This window comes from Dipodomys merriami, unplaced genomic scaffold, assembly GCF_024711535.1.
Source record: "Dipodomys merriami isolate MVZ:Mamm:240054 unplaced genomic scaffold, mDipMer1.0.p SCAF_6, whole genome shotgun sequence".
Taxonomy (NCBI): Eukaryota; Metazoa; Chordata; class Mammalia; order Rodentia; family Heteromyidae; genus Dipodomys; species Dipodomys merriami.
In genome coordinates, this window is record NW_027206179.1 from 6,312,785 (window position 1) to 6,325,196 (window position 12,412).

The 12,412-nt window shown below is 47.5% G+C and overlaps 1 protein-coding gene across 1 annotated transcript in view; it reads left to right on the plus strand.

Moving 5' to 3' along the window:
* The window catches only part of LOC138813853 (mucin-16-like), a 92,882-nt gene that overhangs the window by 37,124 nt on the left and 43,346 nt on the right, over positions 1–12,412 (plus strand). Inside the window, exons 38-59 of the mRNA XM_070002378.1 lie at positions 186–233; positions 1,087–1,211; positions 1,493–1,560; positions 2,380–2,552; positions 2,657–2,692; positions 2,936–2,983; positions 3,846–3,970; positions 4,253–4,320; positions 4,982–5,154; positions 5,259–5,294; positions 6,461–6,585; positions 6,870–6,937; positions 7,757–7,929; positions 8,034–8,069; positions 8,294–8,341; positions 9,203–9,327; positions 9,609–9,676; positions 10,495–10,667; positions 10,772–10,807; positions 11,052–11,099; positions 11,923–12,047; positions 12,331–12,398. Coding sequence (XP_069858479.1) covers positions 186–233; positions 1,087–1,211; positions 1,493–1,560; positions 2,380–2,552; positions 2,657–2,692; positions 2,936–2,983; positions 3,846–3,970; positions 4,253–4,320; positions 4,982–5,154; positions 5,259–5,294; positions 6,461–6,585; positions 6,870–6,937; positions 7,757–7,929; positions 8,034–8,069; positions 8,294–8,341; positions 9,203–9,327; positions 9,609–9,676; positions 10,495–10,667; positions 10,772–10,807; positions 11,052–11,099; positions 11,923–12,047; positions 12,331–12,398 — 1,993 coding nt within the window. The remainder of the gene's footprint in view (positions 1–185; positions 234–1,086; positions 1,212–1,492; positions 1,561–2,379; positions 2,553–2,656; positions 2,693–2,935; positions 2,984–3,845; positions 3,971–4,252; positions 4,321–4,981; positions 5,155–5,258; positions 5,295–6,460; positions 6,586–6,869; positions 6,938–7,756; positions 7,930–8,033; positions 8,070–8,293; positions 8,342–9,202; positions 9,328–9,608; positions 9,677–10,494; positions 10,668–10,771; positions 10,808–11,051; positions 11,100–11,922; positions 12,048–12,330; positions 12,399–12,412) is intronic.

Here is a 12,412-nt window from a genome sequence, read left to right on the forward strand (position 1 = left end):
GAAGCTCTTCAATCCCCACCATGTCCCCTCACACAAACCTAAACACCCAATGCTTGGGGATGATTCAGGAATTAATATCCTAACCCTGGCCCCACCACTGGGGATCTGCATTGTCCCACCTGTATTTCAGAAGCCATAGTGGTCTCCACCACAAACACTTGTTCCTTTCTCCCCAACATCTCTAGTGACCACCGTGACTTCTGTGATGCCAACTCTGTCCTCCAGCCCCACAGGTAGGAATTGTAGCTGTACATTCTCCCAGCATCCCCAGCATCACAGGAGGCAGGAGGAGGGGGTGAGGGCATGGTACATACCAAGGAGCCCAAAAAGGATTCTTTATGGCTTCTATACAGTCTTCACAGGACCCAGAAATATTCCTTATTTCATCTCCCAGCACCAGGCAGCCTATGTGTCCTCTGAACCCTGTCTGAGCCCTGGTTCAGAAGCACCACTATTAGTGTACACAGACATTAATTCACTCATGCAAGCACACACACACACACACACACACACACACACACACACACACACACACACACACACACACACAACTATTATAACATATCCAGCATTCAAATGCATTGTTTTCCATTCAAAGATTTTATGACCTGGGAAAAACCATGTCACTTCCATTTTTTTTCTGCCTCTGTTAAATAAGCATCATAAATATATCCCTTGATGCCACTGAGTCCACCTTGGATAGAGATCTTCCAACAGGCCTTGACTCATGAACACGAGACAAAGCTGTTTCTTCAGACATTTCTCATCACATAATTCATGAATCTCAGAGAAGGACGTAGGGGAATAAAAAAACACCTGAGCAAGAAAAAGTCCATATGATTTTCAGCCCTGTTGAAGGTCAACTGAGTTTGCTTTCTGATGAAAGTGAGATGACATCTATGAACAAACCTCCTGGTCCTTAAAATATTCAACTTGGAGTTGACATTTTGGACCTCCTCCATGAGAGACATTGTAAACTACACAAGAATCCCCACCTCAGATCTTGAACACACATAGAAGAGAAGCCATGCTTAGGGGTTCAGAGCAAGAACAAGCTCATGGTGTCATCTCCCAACCCTACTGCAGCAGCAGGTCCCATGCTGGTGCCATTCACCCTCAACTTCACCATCACCAACCTGAAGTATGAAGACAACATGGGTCACCCTGGATCCGGGAAGTTGAACGTCACAGAGAGAATCCTGCAGAGACTGGTGAGAGCCCTGACCGCTGTGCACTGCCCTGTCCACACAGCCATGACTACTCCAGCGATGCCATACCCCTACATAGGCTGCCTAATTGGCTGAAAGTCCAGCCCACCAGTATGGCCACGCCCACCATGGAAAGCCACAGCCACAGGATCTAGCTCAGACCATGGAAGAAGACTACGCACCCAAACCCACACAAGTCATCTCACTGATTATGCCAGCTATATCCACTACATTTGATACAAACACTCAAACTTCCAACTCACCCTTCTCTCCTTTCTCCATAGCTCAGACCCTTGTTCAAGAAAACCAGTGTTGGGCCCCTCTACTCTGACTGCAGACTGGACCAGCTCAGGTGAGAGCTCACAACAGCAGTGTTTCTAGACAAAACAACTCTGTCCACTACCATCTTTCTATATTGTGGATAACCTCTTCAGGAATGGAAATCAGGACACACTGGATCTAACACGACAATGTGCCCTAGCGCCTCCCAAATTCCAATGTCTCAGATCCTGCACAGCATTCAATTGGACCTTGCTTTTCTCCTCCAAAATAAAGTTATGCTTCCTCCATCTCTTTGGATAGAAGATCATTTCCTTCACACCTAAATTGTTCAGAAAAAATATATAGCTTCCCATTGTAGATAAACATTCAACGCTGCACTCACCTGTTAATGATGTAGTGCTTTCAATCCCAGTTCCATGGGCATGCTGATTTTTTTTAGTCACACATGGGGCGTGAACTCTGGGCTTGGGTGCTATCCAACAGCTCTTCAGCTCAAGATTAGTGCTCTACCTCTTGAGCCACAGCTCAACTTCCAGTCCTCTACTGGCTTATTGGAGATAAGAGTCTCACAGAGTTCTCTGCCCGGGCTGGCTTTGAAATATGATCCTCACATCTCAGCCTCCTGAGTAGCTAAGATTACAGGCAAGAGCCACCAGTGCCCCCTGGGCATTCTGCTTTGAGGCTTTCATTTAAGGAAAGTCCTAAACCCAAAACTGGCCAAAAGTTTCAGAGTGTCTAATAGAGGGCACATTCACGTAGTTCATTCTGATTTCTTGCTTATCCACTGGCCTTCTCCTCACCTCTGCCTACTTCGATGTGTTCACACAGTTCTCAGGCCCCTGTCCATGGTCATCCATCTACTGTCTTTCTTCTCCACTGCACTTTCCAGGTCTGAGAAAAAAGGTGCTGCCACAGGAATAGATGCCATCTGCACCTACCGCCCCAAACCCACAGGGCCTGGGCTGGACAGAGAGCAGCTGTACAGAGAACTCAGCCAGCTGACCCTTGGCATCACCCAGCTGGGGCCCTACAGCCTTGACCAGGACAGTCTCTATGTCAATGGTGAGTAGAGGCCCAGTGTGTTTGGCTGTGTCAAAATCCAGGGCCTCCCATCCTGTGCCTCCTATTTGCTCCTCTCAACCTTGGTACCTCCTCTCTCCCTGCAGGTTTCACCCTCCACAGCCTGCCCTCCACCCCGAGCAGTGAGTATTCTGGGCCCCACTATATTCTACTTCCCCTCTAAACCCCAGACCTATGAAATGAAGCTCTTCAATCCCCACCATGTCCCCTCACACAAACCCAAATACCCAACGCCTGGGATTGAATCAGGAATTTATACCGGAACCCTGGCCCCACCACAGGGGATCTGCATTGTCCCACCTGTATTTCAGAAGCCATAGTGGTCCGACCACAAACACTTGTTCCTTTCTCCCCAACATCTCTAGTGATCACCGTGTCTTCTGTGATGCCAACTCTGTCCTCCAGCCCAACAGGTAGGAATTGTAGCTGTACATTCTCCCAGCATCCCCAGCATCACAGGACGCAGGAGGAGGGGGTGAGGGCACAGTACATACCAAGGAGCCCAAGAAGGATTCTTCATGGCTTCTATAGAGTCTTCACAGGACCCAGAAATATTCCTTATATCCTCCCCCAGAACCAGGCAGCCTATGTGTCCTCTGAACCCTGTTTCTGAGCTCTGGTTCAGAAGCACCACTACTAGTGTACACACAAATTAATTCACTCATGCATTCACACACACACACACACACACACACACACACACACACACACACACACACACACACACACACACACACACAACTATTATAACATATCCAGCATTCAAATGCATTGTTTTTCATTCTAAGGTTTTATGACCTGGGAAAAACCATGTCACTTCCACTTTTTTCTGCCTCTGTTAAATAAGCATCATAAGTATATCCCTTGCTGCCAATGAGTCCACCTTGGATAGAGATCTTCCAACAGGCCTTGACTCATGAACATGAGACACAGCTGTTTCTTCAGACATTTCTCGTTACATAATTCATGAATATCAGAGAGGGACTTAGGGGAATAAAAAAACACCTGAGGAAGAGCAAGTCCATATGATTTTCAGCCCTGTTGAAGGTCAACTGAATATGCTTTCTGATGAAAGTGAGATGACATCTATCACCAAACCTCCTGGTTCTTAAAATATTTAACTTGGAGTTGACATTTTGGACCTCCTCCATGAGAGACGTTGTAAACTACACAAGAATCCCCACCTCAGATCTTGAAAACACATAGAAGAGAACCCATGCTTAGGGGTTCAGAGCAAGAACAAGCTCATGGTGTCTTCTCCCAACCCCACTGCAGCAGCAGGTCTCATGCTGGTGCCATTCACCCTCAACTTCACCATCACCAACCTGAAGTATGAAGACAACATGGGTCACCCTGGATCCGGGAAGTTCAATGTCACAGAGAGAATCCTGCAGAGACTGGTGAGAGCCCTGACAGCTGTGCACTGCCCTGTCCACACAGCCATGAGTACTCCAGCTATGCCAAACCCTTTACAGTAGGCTGCCTAATTGGCTGAAAGTCCAGCACACCAGTATGGCCACGCCCAGCATTGAAAGCCACACCCACAGGATCTAGCTCAACCATGGAAGAAGACTACCCACCCAAACCCACACGAGTCATCTCACTGATTATGCCAGCTACACCCACTACATTTGATCCAAACACTCAACCTTACAACTCACTCTTCTGTCCTTCCTCCATAGCTCAGACCCTTGTTCAAGAAAACCAGTGTTGGAACCCTCTACTCTGACTGCAGACTGGACCAGCTCAGGTGAGAGCTCACAACAGCAGTGATACTAGACAAAACAACTCTCTCCACTAACATCTCTCCGTTTTTGTGGAGAAATTTTTCAGGAATGGAAATCAGGACACACTGGATCTAGCACCACAATGTGCCCCAGCACCTCCCAAATTCCAGTGTCTCAGATCCTGCACAGCATTAAATTGGACCTTGCTTTTCTCCTCCAAAATGAAGTTATTCTTCCTCCCTCCCTTTGAATAGAAGATCATTTCCTTCACACCTAATTCGTTCAGAAAAAATATATATCTTCCCATTGTTAATGAACATTCAATGCTGCACTTACCTGTAACAATTTAGTGCCTTCAATCCCAGTTCCATGGGCATGCTGATTTTCTTTTGTCAGTCATGGAGATTGAACTCTGGGCTGAGTAACTAGGATTACAGGCGTGAGCCCCCAGTGCCCAGCTGGGCATTCTGGTTTGAGCCTTTCATTTAATGAAACTTCTAACCTCAAAACTGGCCAAAAGTCTCAGAGTGTCTAATAGAGGGCACATTCATGTATTTCATTCTGACTTCTTGCTTATCCACTGGCCTTCTCCTGACCTCTGACTACTTTGATGTATTCACACAGTTCTCAAGTCCCTGGCCATGGTCATTCATCTATTTTCTTTCCTCTTCCCTACCTCTCCAGGTCCGAGAAGGAAAGAACTGCCACAGGAATAGATGCCATCTGCACCTACCGCCCCAAACCCACAGGACCTGGGCTGGTCAGAGAGCAGCTGTACAGAGAACTCAGCCAGCTGACCCTTGGCATCACCCAGCTGGGGCCCTACAGCCTTGACCAGGACAGTCTCTATGTCAATGGTGAGTAGAGGCACAGTGTGCTTGGCTGTGTCAAAATCCAGGGCCTCCCATCCTGTGTCTCCTATTTGCTCCCCTCAACCTTGGTACCTCCTCTCTCCCTGCAGGTTTCACCCTCCACAGCCTGCCCTCCACCCCCAGCAGTGAGTATTCTGGGCCCCACTCTCTCCTACTTCCTCTCTAAACCGTAGCTCTCTGCAATGAAGCTCTTCAATCCCCACCATGTCCCCTCACACAAACCTAAACACCCAATGCCTGGGGATGATTCAGGAATTTATACCGGAACCCTGGCACCACCACTGGGGATCTGCATTGTCCCACCTGTATTTCAGAAGCCATAGTGGTCCCCACCACAAACACTTGTTACTTTCTCCACAACATCTCTAGTGACCACCATGTCTTCTGCGATGCCAATTCTGTACTCCAGCCCCACAGGTAGGAATTGTAGCTGTACATTCTCCCAGCATCCCCAGCATCACAGGAGGCAGGAGGAGGGGGTAAGGGAATAGTACATACCAAGGAGCCCAGAAGGATTCTTCATGGCTTCTATAGTATCTTCACAGGACCCAGAAATATTCCTCATATCCTCCCCCAGAACAAGGGAGCCTATGTGTCCTCTGAACCCTGTTTATGAGCCCTGGTTCAGAAGCGCCACTACTAGTATACACACAGATTAATTCACTCATTCATCCACACACACACATACGCACACACACACACACACACACACACACACACACACACACACACACACATACACACACCTATTATAACATATGTAGCATTCAGATGGATTGTTTTCCACTCAAAGATTTTAGACCTGGGAGAAAACATGTCAGTTCCATTTTCTCACTTTTTTTCTTCCTCTGTTAAAAAAGCATCATAAATACATGCCTTGCTGCCAATAAGTCCACCTTGGATACATATCTTCCAACAGACTTTGACTCATGAGCATGGGAAATATGTGTTTCTGGAGACATTTCTCACAACATAATTTATGAATCTCAGAGGAGGACTAGGGGAATAAAAAAAAACACCTGAGTAAAAACAGAAGTCCATATGATTTTCAGCCCTGTTGAAGGTCAACTGAGTTTGCTTTCTGATGAGAGTGAGCTTACATCTATGACCAATCCTCCTGGTCCTTAAAATATTCAACATGGAGTTGACATTTTGGACCTCCTCCATGAGAGACGTTGTAAACTACACAAGAATCCCCACCTCAGATCTTGAACACACATAGAATAGAAGCCATGCTCAGGTGTTCAGAGCAAGAACAAGCTCATGGTGTCTTCTCCAAACCCCACTGCAGCAGTAGGTCCCATGCTGGTACCATTCACCCTTAACTTCACCATCACCAACCTGAAGTATGAAGACAACATGGGTCACCCTGGATCCGGGAAGTTCAATGTCACAGAGAGAATCCTGCAGAGACTGGTGAGAGCCCTGGCCGCTGTGCACTGCCCTGTCCACACAGCCATGACTAGTCCAGCGATGCCAAACCCTTTACAGTAGGATGCCTAATTGGATGAAAGTCCAGCCCACCAGTATGCCCATGTACACCATAGAAAGCCACACCCACATGATCTAGCTCAGGCCATGGAAGAATACTGCTCTTCCAAACCCACACAAGTCACTCTCACTGATTATGCCAGCTACACCCACTTCATTTGATCCAAACACTCAACCTTCCAACTCACCCTTCTCTCCTTCCTCCATAGCTCAGACCCTTGTTCAAGAAAACCAGTGTTGGGCCCCTCTACTCTGACTGCAGACTGGACAAGCTCAGGTGAGAGCTCACAACAGCAGTCTTTCTAGACAAAACAACTCTGTCCACTACCATCTTTCTATATTGTGGACAACCTCTTCAGAATGGAAATCAGGACATACTTGATCTAACACGACAATGTGCCCTAGCACCTCCCAAATTCAAATGTCTCAGATCCTGCACAGCATTCAATTGGACCTTGCTTTTCTCCTCCAAAATAAACTTATGCTTCCTCCCTCTCTTTGGATAGAAGATCATTTCCTTCACATCTAAATTGTTCAGAAAAAATATATAGCTTCCCATTGTAGATAAACATTCAACGCTGCACTCACCTGTTAATGATGTAGTGCTTTCAATCCCAGTTCCATGGGCATGCTGATTTTTTTTAGTCACACATGGGGCGTGAACTCTGGGCTTGGGTGCTATCCAACAGCTCTTCAGCTCAAGACTAGTGCTCTACCTCTTGAGCCACAGCTCAACTTCCAGTCCTCTACTGGCTTATTGGAGATAAGAGTCTCACAGAGTTCTCTGCCAGGGCTGGCTTTGAAAAATGATCCTCACATCTCAGCCTCCTGAGTAGCTAAGATTACAGGCGTGAGCCCCCAGTGCCCAGCTGGGCATTCTGCTTTGACGTTTTCATTTAAGGAAAGTCCTAAACCCAAAACTGGCCAAAAGTTTCAGAGTGTCTAATAGAGGGCACAATCATGTATTTCATTCTGATTTCTTGCTTATCCACTGGCCTTCTCCTCACCTCTGCCTACTTCGATGTGTTCACACAGTTCTCAAGTCCCTGTCCATGGTCATCCATCTATTGTCTTTCCTCTCCCCTACCCTCTCCAGGTCTGAGCAGGAAGGAACTGCCACAGGAATAGATGCCATCTGCACCTACCGCCCCAAACCCACAGGCCCTGGGCTGGACAGAGAGCAGCTGTACAGAGAACTCAGCCAGCTGACCCTTGGCATCACCCAGCTGGGGCCCTACAGCCTTGACCAGGACAGTCTCTATGTCAATGGTGAGCAGAGGCCAAGTGTGCTTGGCTGTGTCAGAATCCAGGACCTCCCATCCTGTGCCTCCTGTTCCCTCCTCTCAACCTCTGGACCTCCTCTCTCCCTGCAGGTTTCACCCTCCACAGCCTGCCCTCCACCCCCAGCAGTGAGTATTCTGGGCCCCACTATATTCTACTTCCCCTCTAAACCCCAGACCTATGAAATGAAGCTCTTCAATCCCCACCATGTCCCCTCACACAAACCCAAATACCCAATGCCTGGGGATGAATCAGATCCCCACCACTGGGGATCTGCATTGTCCCACCTGTATTTCAGAAGCCATAGTGGTCAGACCACAAACACTTGTTCCTTTCTCCCCAACATCTCTAGTGATCACCGTGTCTTCTGTGATGCCAACTCTGTCCTCCAGCCCCACAGGTAGGAATTGTAGCTGTACATTCTCTGAGCATCCCCAGCATCACAGGACGCAGGAGGAGGGGGTGAGGGCACAGTACATACCAAGGAGCCCAAGAAGGATTCTTCATGGCTTCTTTAGAGTCTTCACAGGACCCAGAAATATTCCTTATATCCTCCCCCAGAACCAGGCAGCCTATGTGTCCTCTGAACCCTGTTTCTGAGCCCTGGTTCAGAAGCACCACTACTAGTGTACACACGAATTAATTCGCTCATGCATTCACACACACACACACACACACACACACACACACACACACACACACACACACACACACACACACACACACACAACTATTATAACATATCCAGCATTCAAATGCATTGTTTTTCATTCTAAGGTTTTATGACCTGGGAAAAACCATGTCACTTCCACTTTTTTCTGCCTCTGTTAAATAAGCACCATAAGTATATCCCTTGCTGCCAATGAGTCCAACTTGGATAGAGATCTTCCAACAGGACTTGACTCATGAACATGAGACACAGCTGTTTCTTCAGACATTTCTCATCACATAATTCATGAATCTCAGAGGACTTAGGGGAATAAAAAAACACCTGAGGAAGAGCAAGTCCATATGATTTTGAGCCCTGTTGAAGGTCAACTGAGTTTGCTTTCTGATGAAAGTGAGATGACATCTATGAACAAACCTCCTGGTCCTTAAAATATTTAACTTGGAGTTGTCATTTTGGACCTCCTCCATGAGAGACGTTGTAAACTACACAAGAATCCCCACCTCAGATCTTGAACACACATAGAAGAGAAGCCATGCTCAGGTGTTCAGAGCAAGAACAAGCTCATGGTGTCTTCTCCCAACCCCACTGCAGCAGCAGGTCTCATGCTGGTGCCATTCACCCTCAACTTCACCATCACCAACCTGAAGTATGAAGAGAACATGGGTCACCCTGGATCCGGGAAGTTCAATGTCACAGAGAGAATCCTGCAGAGACTGGTGAGAGCCCTGACCGCTGTGCACTGCCCTGTCCACACAACCATGAGTACTCCAGCGATGCCACACCCCTTACAGTAGGCTGTCTAATTGGCTGAAAGTCCAGCACACCAGTATAGCCTTGCCCACCATGGAAAGCCACACTCACAGGATCTAGCTCAAACCATGGAAGAAGACTACCCACCCAAACCCACAGGTCATCTCACTGATTATGCCAGCTACATCCACTACATTTGATACAAACACTCAACCTTCCAACTCACCCTTCTGTCCTTCCTCCATAGCTCAGACCCTTGTTCAAGAAAACCAGTGTTGGCCCCCTCTACTCTGACTGCAGACTGGACCAGCTCAGGTGAGAGCTCACAACAGCAGTGATACTAGACAAAACAACTCTCTCCACTACCATCTCTCCTTCTTTGTGGAGATCCTCTTCAGGAATGGAAATCAGGACACACTGGATCTAGCACCACAATGTGCCCCAGCACCTCCCAAATTCCAATGTCTCAGATCCTGCACAGCATTAAATTGGACCTTGCTTTTCTCCTCCAAAATGAAGTTATGCTTCCTCCCTCCCTTTGGATAGATCATTTCCTTCACACCTAAATCGTTCAGAAAAATATATATATCCTTACATTGTTGATGAACATTCAATGCTGAGCTCACCTGTAACAATTTAGTGCCTTCAATCCCAGTTCCATGGGCATGCTGATATTTTTTTGTCAGTCATGGGGCTTGAACTCTGGGCTTGGGTGCTATCCATCAGCTCTTCAGCTCAAGATTAGCTTTCTAACACTTGAGCCACAGCGCAACTTCCAGTCCTCTGCTGGCTTATTGGAGATAAGAGTCTCACAGAGTTCTCTGCCCTGGCTGGCTTTGAAAAATGATCCTCACATCTCAGCCTCCTGAGTAGCTAAGATTATAGGCATGAGCCCACAGTGCCCAGCTGGGCATTCTGCTTTGAGGCTTTCATTTAAGGAAAGTCCTAAACCCAAAACTGGCCAAAAGTCTCAGAGTGTCTAATAGAGGGCACATTCATGTATTTCATTCTGACTTCTTGCTTATCCACTGGCCTTCTCCTGACCTCTGACTACTTTGATGTATTCACACAGTTCTCAAGTCCCTGTCCCTGGTCATCCATCTATTGTCTTTCCTCTCCCCTCCCCTCTCCAGGTCTGAGAAGGAAGGAACTGCCACAGGAATAGATACCATTTGCACCTACCATCCCAAACCCACAGGGCCTGGGCTGGTCAGAGAGCAGCTGTACAGAGAACTCAGCCAGCTGACCCTTGGCATCACCCAGCTGGGGCCCTACAGCCTTGACCAGGACAGTCTCTATGTCAATGGTGAGTAGAGGCCCAGTGTGCTTGGCTGTGTCAGAATCCAGGGCCTCCCATCCTGTGCCTCCTATTTGCTCCTCTCAACCTTGGTACCTCCTCTCTCCCTGTAGGTTTTACCCTCCACAGCCTGCCCTCCACCCCCAGCAGTGAGTATTTGGGGCCTCATTATATCCCACTTCCCCTCTAAACCCTAGCCCTCTGCAATGAAGCACTTCAATCCCCACCATGTCCTCTCACACAAACCCAAACACCCAACGCGTGTGGATGAATCAGGAATTTATACCCTAACCCTGGCCCCACCACTGGGGATCTGCATTGTCCCACCTGTATTTCAGAAGCCATAGTGGTCCCCACCACAAACACTTGTTCCTTTCTCCCCAACATCTCTAGTGACCACCGTGTCTTCTGTGATGCCAACTCTGTCCTCCAGCCCCACAGGTAGGAATTCTGGCTGTACTTTTTCCCAGCATCCCCAGCATTACAGGAGACAGAAGGAGGGGGTGATGGCATAGTACATACCAAGGAGCCCAAGAAGGATTCTTATGGCTTTCACAGTGTCTCCCCAAGATCTAGAAATATTCCTCATATTATACCCCAAAACCAATCATCCTATGTGTCCTCTGAACCTGTTTCAGAACCCTCGTTCAGAAGCACTACTACTAGTGTACACATACATTAACTCACTTATGAATACATACATACACACAAACACACACACACACACAAACACACACACACACTAATCATAAGATATCGAGGATTCAAATGGATTGTTTTCCATTCAGAGATTTTGTGACCTCAGACAAACCATATCAGTTCCATTTTCTCATTTTTTTGGCTCCATTATATAAGCATCATACACAAAGTGAATCCACTTTGGATTGAGATCTTCCAAGAGGACTTGAACATTGGACACAGCTGTTTCTTCCAACATTTCTCATCACATAAATCATGAATCTCAGAGAAGGACTTGGGGGAAAAAAAAACACCTGAGCAAAAACAGAAGTCCATATGATTTTCAGCCCTGTTGAAGGTCAACTCAGTTTGCTTTCTGATGACAGTGAACTTACATCTATGACCAAACCTCCTGGTCCTTAAAATATTCAAGTTGGTGCTGACATTTTGGACCTCCTCCATGAGGGACATTGTAAACTCCAAAAGAATCCCCACCTCAGATCTTGAACACACATAGAAGAGAAGCCATGCTCAGGTGTTCAGAGCAAGAACAAGCTCATGGTGTCTTCTCCCAACCCCACTGCAGCAGCAGGTCCCATGCTGGTGCCATTCACCCTCAACTTCACCATCACCAACCTGAAGTATGAAGAGAACATGGGTCACCCTGGATCCGGGAAGTTCAATGTCACAGAGAGAATCCTGCAGAGACTGGTGAGAGCCCCGCCCACTGTGCACTGCCCTGTCCACACAGCCCCCACTACTCCAGCAATGCCACACCACTTACAGTAGGCTGCCTAATTGGATGAAAGTCGAGCCCACCAGTGTAGCCACGCCCACCATGGAAAGCCACAGCCACACGATCTAGCTCAGACCATGGAAGAAGTCTACCCACCCAAACCCACACAAGTCATCTCACTGATTATGCCAGCTACACCCACTACATTTGATCCAAACATTCAACCTTTCAACTCATCCTTCTCTACTTTCTCCACAGCTCAGACCCTTGTTCAAGAAAACCAGTGTTGGGCCTCTCTACTTTGACTGCAGACTGGACCAGCTCAGGTGAGAGCTCACAA